The following is a 13,681-nucleotide window of genomic DNA, read 5'->3' on the forward strand; positions in this document are numbered from 1 at the left end:
TATCATTTCATGGTTATTAATCATACAGTATGAACAAAAAACGAACCAAACAAAATGGGGTCTTGATAATATCAAAGACATTCTTGCGTGAAATGCTAATGAGTATGGTTGGGAAATCACCGGAAGCCATTTCTTCATGGTGGAGTACCGCTGAACATCGATGCAGGCTACTATACGGCCTAACAAGCTCCCTAGACGTCGGTCTATGGCAAGACCAGGGAAGGAGACCCCAGCAGGTCTCCCACATCAGTCACTGGAGCTCCTCCCACCGAGCGTGGTACTCCCAAGTCGGTACCACCACTGACCATGGTGTTTTATTCTCCAGTGGTGTGCCCAAACATGTCCTGGACATCTCAACTGCCCCTGGAGGAGCGGCTTGGCCCATAGGAGCGCCGCCGACAACCCCTGGCCGTGAACGGCAATGGCCAGGGAGTCTTCTTCTTCATCCCCTACTATACTTCCATTCCTGTTTCTTTCTAATCCTTTTCTTTTTGTGTATTGTGTATTATTATTATTATTATTATTATTATTATTATTATTATTATTATTATTATTATTATTATTATTATTATTATTATTATTATTATTATTATTATTATTATTATTATTATTATTATTTACTTTATTTGTATTTATTTTAAATTGCTCATTCGTTAGTTTGTCATTTAGGTTGCTGGGTCTTTATTTATGCAATATATGGGTTAAGTTTATATGTTAGTTACTGTTTGTGTTTTTATATTATTACACTATTATTAATTTTATGTTTTATTCATTATGGTTTATTTGTATTATATATGGGTTTCATATGAGTATTATGTCATTAAAAATGTTAACATACCGGTATTATGTACTTTGAGTTTTAGTATTAATTTAATTAAATAAATTAAAACTTTTAAAAAAATTATAGTTTAAGTAAGAATTTGGGAGATCGGTGAACGAACCGAACCATATCTTATTTTCCCTTCAAATAGAAAGTGGTGAGTGGTTGTCGTACTACCTCTTCTTTCTATGACAATGGGAATGATGGTAGATGATCAGTATCGTCTTATCTTTTAAAGTTTTACTCTAACTTTTAAATAAGGATTCATTTTATGCAAATTTGAAAATAAAGTAATCAAATATTCATTAATGTTGTTTCTTGTAAATATAAAGTTCGCCAATAATTAATATGTCATATGTATCTGAACCATCAATAAATAAGATGCTCTCTTTTTGAAATTATATTTAATATCTGAATTAAGAATCACAATCATTAATATGATATAATTTTTTGAGATAATCGAGAGTCACAATCATTAATATTTTATGACATGAAATTTTGAAATAATCAATAGCCAAAATCATTAGTAACCTTTGGAATAATCAAGAACCAAAATCATTAGTATTTTATGATGTAAACCTTTCAAATAATAAAAAAAATTATAAAATTAATCAAATAAGAGAAAAATATTTTGAAGTGCTGAGGTTAGAGAAAGAGTATCAACTCGAGTATTACGTTATTATCATGTTAGTAGGAAAGCGCTAAGCGGTTGTTGTACTGCCTCTTCTTTCCCTCTAATAAGGATAGGACAATATATATCAAGTCCTTATCACATTATCCTATTTAATAAAAAAGCGGTGAGTGGTTGTCGTACTGCCTCTTCTTTTATTTAAAATGGGTAAAGTGATGTAGGATAAAGTTGTATCTCCCTCCTTAACCTTATTAACTGACAATTTGAATCCCTTTTTATTTATCATGTTAGTAAGAAAGCGGTGAGTGAGTGTCGTACTACCACTTCTTTCTCACTAATATGGATAAGATGATATAAGTCAAACCACTTTTCATTAACTAAAATCAAACAACACACAAATATCTTCTACTTAAGAACTACGTAAATCTTGATTTTCCTATTGCACCCGGGGATACATAGGAGTAGGACGAACTCTTGCCAGACACAAAAATAAAAAACAAAAACTTTTTTCTGTAAATAATTAATTGATTTAACAAGCTTTAGGGTATATCTAGTTCCATGTGATTATTGTGGGTACCGTTTGATAACGGGCGAACGGAGTGCTAATACATTCCCCGATTCGTAACCGACTCCCGAGTTCAAAGATCTAGTTCAGAGGCCAAGTCTTTCCAATATTTGGGCGTCGAAAGGGTTTTCTACGTTTTGACCACAAAAACGTGGTGGCAACTCCAAATCAGTCGTGTGACCGGTTTCGGCCGAAAATCGGGGCGCGACAAAGTTGTATCAATCTACCCACATTAAAAACGTTTACTTTAATATGTGTTGTTGATATCCTTCCACCTCATATTTAATATAATGTAGAATAATTCTTTTCATGTATTCGTGATATGGGACTACGGGTTATATTAGAAGAATCTATTTACAACAATTCTAAAATCTGCTACGTAAGATTTACCATAATTCCTGAATCAACGAATCCAACGTGGGAAATAGATATGGATTGAATGATAATTGTAGGACCCCACGTTAATATATTCTCTAGGTGCCACATGTAGTTCATATATCTTACACACAAACGCGTTCGTTATCAATTATCATCCCATGGCTGAACTCAAAGAGTCACGACTTGCTAACAAAGCTTAGATTTACTTTTAATTTAGTTATCCACAATATATGGAAGCATATGTTTGACGCCTCCATCTTCAGTTTTATCCCTATCCCACAAACACAAAGTCTATTACTATACGTCTTGTAAAAAATTATTTAATTATTAAACATTCACCTTATATCCATTTTTCAATCAATAATATCAAGTATTAAGAAAGTGTCGATTTAGTTGATTAAGAACATGGATCTTCAGGAGAATCAAAAGGTCAAATATTCAAATTCATGTGAGTAATACTTGTTGAGAGAGTCAGTCATACACTCTAAAAGTGATTAGTTCCTTACCCAACAAAATAATAAATAAATACTCTTAGTAGTACCAAAAAATTAATAATATCAAGTAACACATAAAATAATATATTTTTTAGGACATCAGATATCACCCCACAATATTAGACTTTACATTTTTGTTAAAAAGTTTTTAGTTGTGTTATTACTCTATGATAAGGGTAATATAATTTCTAAGGCATGTGTAAGATTAATTTTGACATATTGTTGAACTAATTTAATTTATACCGTGTCAATCAATAATACACTACGGGTTATGTGATTTTTACTTCTAATGATCTATGATGGTTAATAGTATACAAAATGTTTCATATATGAAAAAACAAATACATGCTATTTCCACAAAAATAACCGGGTTATAAAAAGATTTAGGTATTAACATTAACAGAATTTTGACTAGGAAAATGCTCCAAATACATTAAAACGTGGATATTATTATTTGTTGTTTTTTATATGTATTTTTAAATATGACAAAAAAATAAAAACGAAATGAAAGTAAATGTATATGATATTTAAAAAAAAACATTTCACATCTGCATAATGTGAGGATACATTAATTAATATTATAGAAGAGTTTTACGGCCTATACTAATCATACTAAACTTAAATGTAATTACCTCTTATATAAGATACATGTAATTGCAACCACAAAAATCAGATAGTATAATTTGAAATCAGTAGGTAAATTAAAAACAAATATATAAAAAGGCTTTTTGAGCAATAAAATGGAAAGAAAATAATATATTTCTCATATACAATAATAAAAATAATATTTATCATTTATATGTATATGATATTTTATTTATTAATGATTAATTTACAAATCATATAAAATTATAAATGAGTAAAAAATATGTATACAAAATTGTGAATGATAATATCTTTCATCAAATAGAAGAATCCAGACTATCTATGTGGGATTTCTCTCTCTTTATATCAGTTTAATAATGTTTTGTCAAATATCTAAACAGTATTATTACAATTAAGGAAAAATTAGAAGGTGTATGTTATTTATTAATAAGCAAAATTTTATGTAATTGATATAAAGAATATAAAACTAGATAATTTGAGTTAGAATCTTCTCCATTATTAGAGAGGAAAATAGATAAAAAATAAAAGAAAAAAAAATATAATATGATACTTTTATTCTTTAAAATAAAATAATATAACATTTTTTCGAAATTAAATATAAAATCAATAACTTCTCTCCTCATTAAAGGAGATGAGTTGATTTTCATGATTTATATTCCAAACATAAATGGCTAGATTGAGCTTGTGGGAGGAGCCAGCCGTGATGACGTGGGCGAAGGAGAACACAACGTATGAGGTACGTTAACTTGGAAAGCAAGACATTAAACATTTGTGGTGATACTAACTGCCAACTGGATTTCTTCTCCTCTTTTCTTAACTTCCCCATAGCAATAAATACACAACAACCTCTCTCTCTCTATATATATATATTAGGTCTATCCATTTCTTCATACAATTTTCTCTAGTCCAAGAGAAAAAGATAGATCTCATAGAAATGACACACGTTCGGTGGTTTTGTTGTTTGCAAACAAGAACAACAGGTCAGTTCAATTCTCACAACCCTTTCTCTTTTGTTCATATAATATAAAATATCTTCGTTATTTCCTTATATTATATATGTTTCAATTTTTGTTAGTCCTTCTCTATCATCAAATTCTTATTAGGTTCCTTAAGGTAAATACAGTAGTTAATCTTAGAAGCAACAGCTAATTAATGCAAACACCTGCTGATAAGTTTTGCTTTTCTTCTTTACCGAATTTCTATAAGTTATGGCTTGTAAGTCATTTAATTTATATCATTTTAAAATAACTATTTTATCAAATTCACTTCAATGGGTTAACTTAGTAGTTATAGGTTTTCAGCCTATGATCAACTTTAAAGTCCATCGTCGTATCAAACACACTGATATGGTTATTTTTTGTTAAACCCTGAAATTATATGTAGAACATTAGGAATAATTAGCTAATAGTGTAGTTCGTTTTATGTAAACCAGGTAGGTCAAGGAAAGAATGTGAGGAAGATAACATGTGTACAAGTCCAAACGTGAATGAAGAATACCATGAAGCATTCAGAACAAAGTCATACATTGAAATATGCAACAAGGCACAAGGGCATCTTGGAAAGACAATAAGACTCTCTTCTCCTTCTTCTTCTTCTTCAACTTCTTCAACTTCTTCTTCTCTTCCCTTCCACATGCATCTTACTGAGCATTTGCTTGAACCAAGGCAAGAAATCATGACTAATATGACACAAAGCTATAAGGTGCATATTCTTCTAGTTGATTATTTTGAGGCCACTTTAGAAGCAAGCCTCTTTTGTGACAAAATCCTTGAAGGAATCAATTCAATGAGACTTTCTAATAGAAGGATAACAAGGGTTGTTATGTTAAGCAAAAGGGTGCATGATGGTGCAAATGAAAATGACCAAAACTTCAAGGATATCTATAAAGAGCTTACTTCTTTTGCAATGCAAAAAAACCCTTTTTACATCATTAGCACTATTCAGTTCCATGAGATTCATGACCAATATATTGAACTCCTACATAGACTAAAATCAAAGAGAAGGAGAATTCGAAGAACAATATCATTGAAGAGAGTTTGCAAAAGGTTAGGTGGAGTAGTACTTGTAACATCACATTGTGCAATTCTTGTTACTCTACTAGTATTTTCTTTTCATAGCATAGTTGGATTGGTGGCAGCACCTGCTATAGTGGGTGGCTTAGTTGGTTTGTTCATGAAGAGAATCAAGATGAAAAATGAAAACTTTAGCACTACAAGTTATTGTGAAAGATTGTGTGATCAACTTGATGTTTCAACCAAAGGGATTTATATATTGATCAATGATTTGGACACAATGAGTAGAATGGTGAAGAGGCTACATGATGAGGTAGAGCACAGGAAAATGATTGCTGATGTGTGTGTGAAGAATATAATGAAAAGTGAAATACTGAAGCAGGTTATGAAGGACTTTCATGAACATGAGTCTAGCTTTTTGGATCAATTGGAAGAGCTTGAAGAACATGTTTACTTGTGTTTTCTTACCATAAACAGATCCAGGACTCTTGTTATGCAAAAAATTACTGAGAAAGAGAACATTGGATTATAAGATGCATGGTTATGGCCAGTGTTCATTGCTTTCAAATAATTTTTGTTTGTTTTTAGTTTTCCTATACCATAACTTCTGTCTGTAAAAGATTTGTTTTTTTTTTTGTTTTTTATTTTTATTTTAACGTTCGTCCATGAGATGCCAATGATTTTTAATTTATTATGCTAATTGATTTTGGTTTTCTTGAGATTTTTTGTTGTAGAGTGTATGTATTGTTATTGATTTGTAGAGTAAAAATTTAATTAACAGTATTCTTAACGGAATAAGAATTTAGTTTATTTTCTATTATGTCATTCTTATTTTCTGTCTTTTTGTTCTTAAATAAAAATAATTATTGGTGGTTTTTAACCAAAAGAAAATAAGGAGAGAGATAGATATTGTGAGAAAAAAGGTAGACGTTGTGGGACCCGAATAATGTTTGTTATTGTCAGGAAAAAAATATATGTTATTCTTATTTTATGAGAAATTATAATAAATTATAAAATAATATGGGATATCCAAATAAGAATGAATATATTATTTTATTATAATACATAGTTTTAATATGAGCATTCATCTCTTTTGCTCCTGTTATGTTTGCTCAGTTGGTCCCTTAAAAAATTAGGGAAAATATTTTTTGGTTCTTTAATTTTTTATGTTATAATTTGATTCTCTTATTAAATAAAATTTCAAACTAGTCATTTATCTTATCATTGGGTTTGAATTTGTTATTTTAACAAAATAAAATATTAATTTAGACCTCAATCTTTCTCATGTTTGTCAATTTTATTATTCTATAATAAAGATGTTATTAAGAATAAATGAAGTTAATAGTTACTGAAGAAGATACTCGACTTGTTGTTGTAATAGTTACTCACCCGGCTAACCAAAGATTGATAAGAACAACTAAAGTTGAGGTTACTGATATTATTGAATGAGGTTCAGCCTTTATAGTATTGATTTGTTTTATGTTAAATGAATATAAAGCTCATTGATGATCTTAGCTTATTGGGTGCAGGGAAAAAGAAATATCCAAGAGAAGAGATCTTTACTGAGCCTTGTAAGAAAGACAAACGCATGTTTTATAAGAAATAGAAGAAGAGAAAAAGTCTTTTATTCACTTGCCTTCAGAGAATATTATGACCGAAATGATATTTTATTTATTAATGATTAATTTACAAATCATATAAAATTATAAATGAGTAAAAAATATGTATACAAAATTGTGAATGATAATATCTTTCATCAAATAGAAGAATCCAGACTATCTATGTGGGATTTCTCTCTCTTTATATCAGTTTAATAATGTTTTGTCAAATATCTAAACAGTATTATTACAATTAAGGAAAAATTAGAAGGTGTATGTTATTTATTAATAAGCAAAATTTTATGTAATTGATATAAAGAATATAAAACTAGATAATTTGAGTTAGAATCTTCTCCATTATTAGAGAGGAAAATAGATAAAAAATAAAAGAAAAAAAAATATAATATGATACTTTTATTCTTTAAAATAAAATAATATAACATTTTTTCGAAATTAAATATAAAATCAATAACTTCTCTCCTCATTAAAGGAGATGAGTTGATTTTCATGATTTATATTCCAAACATAAATGGCTAGATTGAGCTTGTGGGAGGAGCCAGCCGTGATGACGTGGGCGAAGGAGAACACAACGTATGAGGTACGTTAACTTGGAAAGCAAGACATTAAACATTTGTGGTGATACTAACTGCCAACTGGATTTCTTCTCCTCTTTTCTTAACTTCCCCATAGCAATAAATACACAACAACCTCTCTCTCTCTATATATATATATTAGGTCTATCCATTTCTTCATACAATTTTCTCTAGTCCAAGAGAAAAAGATAGATCTCATAGAAATGACACACGTTCGGTGGTTTTGTTGTTTGCAAACAAGAACAACAGGTCAGTTCAATTCTCACAACCCTTTCTCTTTTGTTCATATAATATAAAATATCTTCGTTATTTCCTTATATTATATATGTTTCAATTTTTGTTAGTCCTTCTCTATCATCAAATTCTTATTAGGTTCCTTAAGGTAAATACAGTAGTTAATCTTAGAAGCAACAGCTAATTAATGCAAACACCTGCTGATAAGTTTTGCTTTTCTTCTTTACCGAATTTCTATAAGTTATGGCTTGTAAGTCATTTAATTTATATCATTTTAAAATAACTATTTTATCAAATTCACTTCAATGGGTTAACTTAGTAGTTATAGGTTTTCAGCCTATGATCAACTTTAAAGTCCATCGTCGTATCAAACACACTGATATGGTTATTTTTTGTTAAACCCTGAAATTATATGTAGAACATTAGGAATAATTAGCTAATAGTGTAGTTCGTTTTATGTAAACCAGGTAGGTCAAGGAAAGAATGTGAGGAAGATAACATGTGTACAAGTCCAAACGTGAATGAAGAATACCATGAAGCATTCAGAACAAAGTCATACATTGAAATATGCAACAAGGCACAAGGGCATCTTGGAAAGACAATAAGACTCTCTTCTCCTTCTTCTTCTTCTTCAACTTCTTCAACTTCTTCTTCTCTTCCCTTCCACATGCATCTTACTGAGCATTTGCTTGAACCAAGGCAAGAAATCATGACTAATATGACACAAAGCTATAAGGTGCATATTCTTCTAGTTGATTATTTTGAGGCCACTTTAGAAGCAAGCCTCTTTTGTGACAAAATCCTTGAAGGAATCAATTCAATGAGACTTTCTAATAGAAGGATAACAAGGGTTGTTATGTTAAGCAAAAGGGTGCATGATGGTGCAAATGAAAATGACCAAAACTTCAAGGATATCTATAAAGAGCTTACTTCTTTTGCAATGCAAAAAAACCCTTTTTACATCATTAGCACTATTCAGTTCCATGAGATTCATGACCAATATATTGAACTCCTACATAGACTAAAATCAAAGAGAAGGAGAATTCGAAGAACAATATCATTGAAGAGAGTTTGCAAAAGGTTAGGTGGAGTAGTACTTGTAACATCACATTGTGCAATTCTTGTTACTCTACTAGTATTTTCTTTTCATAGCATAGTTGGATTGGTGGCAGCACCTGCTATAGTGGGTGGCTTAGTTGGTTTGTTCATGAAGAGAATCAAGATGAAAAATGAAAACTTTAGCACTACAAGTTATTGTGAAAGATTGTGTGATCAACTTGATGTTTCAACCAAAGGGATTTATATATTGATCAATGATTTGGACACAATGAGTAGAATGGTGAAGAGGCTACATGATGAGGTAGAGCACAGGAAAATGATTGCTGATGTGTGTGTGAAGAATATAATGAAAAGTGAAATACTGAAGCAGGTTATGAAGGACTTTCATGAACATGAGTCTAGCTTTTTGGATCAATTGGAAGAGCTTGAAGAACATGTTTACTTGTGTTTTCTTACCATAAACAGATCCAGGACTCTTGTTATGCAAAAAATTACTGAGAAAGAGAACATTGGATTATAAGATGCATGGTTATGGCCAGTGTTCATTGCTTTCAAATAATTTTTGTTTGTTTTTAGTTTTCCTATACCATAACTTCTGTCTGTAAAAGATTTGTTTTTTTTTTTGTTTTTTATTTTTATTTTAACGTTCGTCCATGAGATGCCAATGATTTTTAATTTATTATGCTAATTGATTTTGGTTTTCTTGAGATTTTTTGTTGTAGAGTGTATGTATTGTTATTGATTTGTAGAGTAAAAATTTAATTAACAGTATTCTTAACGGAATAAGAATTTAGTTTATTTTCTATTATGTCATTCTTATTTTCTGTCTTTTTGTTCTTAAATAAAAATAATTATTGGTGGTTTTTAACCAAAAGAAAATAAGGAGAGAGATAGATATTGTGAGAAAAAAGGTAGACGTTGTGGGACCCGAATAATGTTTGTTATTGTCAGGAAAAAAATATATGTTATTCTTATTTTATGAGAAATTATAATAAATTATAAAATAATATGGGATATCCAAATAAGAATGAATATATTATTTTATTATAATACATAGTTTTAATATGAGCATTCATCTCTTTTGCTCCTGTTATGTTTGCTCAGTTGGTCCCTTAAAAAATTAGGGAAAATATTTTTTGGTTCTTTAATTTTTTATGTTATAATTTGATTCTCTTATTAAATAAAATTTCAAACTAGTCATTTATCTTATCATTGGGTTTGAATTTGTTATTTTAACAAAATAAAATATTAATTTAGACCTCAATCTTTCTCATGTTTGTCAATTTTATTATTCTATAATAAAGATGTTATTAAGAATAAATGAAGTTAATAGTTACTGAAGAAGATACTCGACTTGTTGTTGTAATAGTTACTCACCCGGCTAACCAAAGATTGATAAGAACAACTAAAGTTGAGGTTACTGATATTATTGAATGAGGTTCAGCCTTTATAGTATTGATTTGTTTTATGTTAAATGAATATAAAGCTCATTGATGATCTTAGCTTATTGGGTGCAGGGAAAAAGAAATATCCAAGAGAAGAGATCTTTACTGAGCCTTGTAAGAAAGACAAACGCATGTTTTATAAGAAATAGAAGAAGAGAAAAAGTCTTTTATTCACTTGCCTTCAGAGAATATTATGACCGAGAGAACCAAAGCTAAAATAGGAAAGTGGTTAAATACCAACCACAACTAAACTACTATTCTTAGAGTATGGGTTTTAACTAACACAATGGCCCAATACAAAATAACAAGGGAAAAACAAAAGAAGGAAACAATGGGCTTAAGCAGAAGCAAAAAGGCCCAAAGAAAGAATGAAGAAGAAGAGAGCCATGCTTGCTTAAGTATGAAGGTACATGAACTTTAACACCTCCCCTCAAGTTGGACGGTGCAGATCAGAGAGTCCCAACTTGGAAATGAAGACTTTGAAAGACTTAGGTGGAAGAGGTTTCCTGAAGGCATCAGCAAGTTGGTCGGACAATGGAATGGGAAGCAAATGAATAATTCCTTTCTGAATTTTATCACGAATGACATGATAGTCAATTTCAATATGTTTAGTCCTTTCGTGGAACACTGGATTGTGAGCTAAGTAAATGGCGGATTGATTATCGCAGTAAACAGAGGTAGAAGTTAATGGTGGAAGATGAAGGTCATTGAAGAGATAGTGTAACCACTAAATTTCACACGCCAAAGTTCCAAAAGCTCGGTATTCTACTTCCGATGAGGACCGACTCACGGTGTTTTGTTTCTTTGTCTTCCATGAGATAAGGGAAGAGAGCCCAAAAATATGCATAATCCAGTTATGAATTTTCGGGTGTCGAGGCAACAAGCCCAGTCTGAATCGGCAAAGGGAGTGATTTTGAATGTGGAGGAAGAGGAGAAGAATAAACCATGAGATGGAGAAGACTTTAAGTAGTGTAAAACCTGTAAGGCAACTTTGTAGTGGATGGTGTGAGGTTGTGATATGAACAAGCTCAATTGTTGCACAACATAGGAGATGTTAGGCCTTGAGATTGTAAGGTATATTAATCTGCCAACAAGTCTGCGATAAGAAGAGGGGTCTTGAAGGGGAGAGCCTTGGTGAATTTGAAGTTTAAGAGTAGGGTCAAAGGGTGTGGAAGCAGGCTTGGCAGCCAAGGTTCCAAAGTCTTCTAGCAAGGATAAAGTGTATTGTCGTTGATTTAAGTGTATGCCTTGAGGAGATCTTGCAATTTCAAAACCCAAGAAGTATCTCAAGTGACCAAGGTCCTTGATTTTGTATGCATTATCCAAAACTGTTTTTACAGATTTGATTTCTGAAATGTTGTTGCCAGTAAGAACAAGAACGTCTACATAAACCAAGATTGTTGTGAAGGATTTGGATGATGACTTGGTGAAGAGAGCCTGGTCAGTAAAGGAATGGTGGTAGCCCAAGGAGATGAGTTTTGTAGATAGGGTTGTGTGCCACTCACGACTGGTCTGCTTTAGTCCATATAAGGACTTATGAAGCTTGCAAACCAGAGGTGAATTAGTAGAAAGAAGCCCAGGGATAGGTTGCATATACACATCCTCATGAAGATCACGATGGAGGAAGGCGTTATTGATGTCCAATTGCTCCAAGAACCAAGATTTTGCAGCAGTTAGAGCTATGATGACTCTGATGGTAGTGATTTTGACCACGGGTGAGAAGGTACCAAAATAGTCTACACCTTCCAATTGTGTGAACCCTTTTGCCACCAGCCTAACTTTGTATCTATCCAGGGTCCCATCTGCAAGGTACTTTATTTTGTAGACCCGTTTGCAGCCAACAATGGATTTATCAGGTGGTAGAGGGACTAGGGACCAAGTTTGATTAAGTTATAGAGCTGATAATTCCTTCTGCATTGCTTCTTGCCAGCAGGGAATGGTGGAAGCTTGCTTGTAAGAAGATGGTTCAGCATTTGCAGTGACTGTGAGGCAGAAGTTCCTATTGCAGAGGAGTTATGGATTGAAGGAGAGTTGATGAGATTGCAATGGTAGCCTTGGAGGTGAGAATGAGGTTTTCTGATCCTACTAGATTGTCTTATGGGATTAAGAGGGGTATTGTGAATATGAGGGATCATGGTTGGAGTTGTGGAGAAAGGATGGGGTGTGAGAGGTATGTCATTGGTGCCTTCTTGGAAGCCAAGGAAGACTGATTTAATAGCCCTCGATTGGAACTTGGTTCTATGGGATTGTAGGTTGTGGTATATTCTAGGCAACCAAAAACTTTTAAGGTATCTAAAGTTGGAAGGGTATGGTATAGACACTGATATGGACTTCTTTGTTGCAGTAGAGGGGTAGGTGTCCTATTAATGAGGTGGATAGAGTGTTGGATAGCAAAATTCCACAATTTTGGAGGTAAATTGCATTGGAAATAAAGGGCTCTTGCAACATTAAGGATGTGTTGATGTTTTCGTTCAACTACCCCATTTTGTTGGAGAGTCTCAACACAACATTATCACTTAAGGCATTTCAGTTTGTTGTCAAATTGAGTTTCAATGTAGGTTATGAAATTAATGAGGTGAGGTCTAGCCTTAGTTTTTAACAATAAGGCCCAAGTGAATCTTGTATGATCATCTACAAGAGTTACAAAGTATTTATGACCAAACAAAGTAGGGACAGCATATGGTTCCCAAATATCAGCATGCAATATTTCAAAAGGTTTTGTTGTAGTAGATGTACTATGAGCAAAAGGTAATTTGTGTTGTTTAGACATGTGGCAAATATCACAAGGAATAGAATTCTTCTTAGCATGAATGAAATGAAAATGTTTATTTAGACTTAACAAAACAGGATTGGGAACATGTCCTAGTCTTAAGTGCCATAGACAATCATTGTAAGCATTGTTAACAAAAGAAGTAGAGTTTGACATTAAAGTTCTAGAGTGATCAAGATCAAGCAGGAATAATCCTTGATGAGGCCTAGCAGAACCAATCACTTTCTTGGTATGGTTCTATAAGATTAAGCACTGTTTTTTAGAAATAAGCAAGTAACATTGTAAATCATGCATTAATTTGTTAACAACTAAGAGATTAACATGGAATTCTGGAACAAGAAGAACATTAGTAAGGGTGAGGGAAGCATTTAGATTAACTGTGCCAGAAATGCATGTAGAGATTGAGTCTCCATTTGGCAAGGTAATGGAAGGGTGTTATGGACTTGTATGTGTGAAAATTTGCAATATTAGAAGAT

General features: G+C 31.9%; 2 protein-coding genes across 2 annotated transcripts; both read left to right on the top strand.

Annotated features, from left to right (window-relative positions):
• LOC109353775 (UPF0496 protein At1g20180-like) lies at nt 4,378-6,125 on the top strand. Its single transcript, XM_019596139.1, has 2 exons — nt 4,378-4,474; nt 4,927-6,125. The coding sequence occupies exons 1-2, from the start codon at nt 4,429-4,431 to the stop codon at nt 6,036-6,038; spliced, it is 1,158 nt and encodes a 385-aa protein (XP_019451684.1). The 5' UTR covers nt 4,378-4,428; the 3' UTR covers nt 6,039-6,125.
• Nucleotides 7,850-9,597, top strand: LOC109353776 (UPF0496 protein At1g20180-like). Its single transcript, XM_019596140.1, has 2 exons — nt 7,850-7,946; nt 8,399-9,597. Exons 1-2 carry the CDS (start codon nt 7,901-7,903, stop codon nt 9,508-9,510), a joined length of 1,158 nt encoding a protein of 385 aa, XP_019451685.1. The 5' UTR covers nt 7,850-7,900; the 3' UTR covers nt 9,511-9,597.

This window comes from Lupinus angustifolius, chromosome LG08 (genome assembly GCF_001865875.1).
Source record: "Lupinus angustifolius cultivar Tanjil chromosome LG08, LupAngTanjil_v1.0, whole genome shotgun sequence".
In the NCBI taxonomy this organism is placed as follows: Eukaryota; Viridiplantae; Streptophyta; class Magnoliopsida; order Fabales; family Fabaceae; genus Lupinus; species Lupinus angustifolius.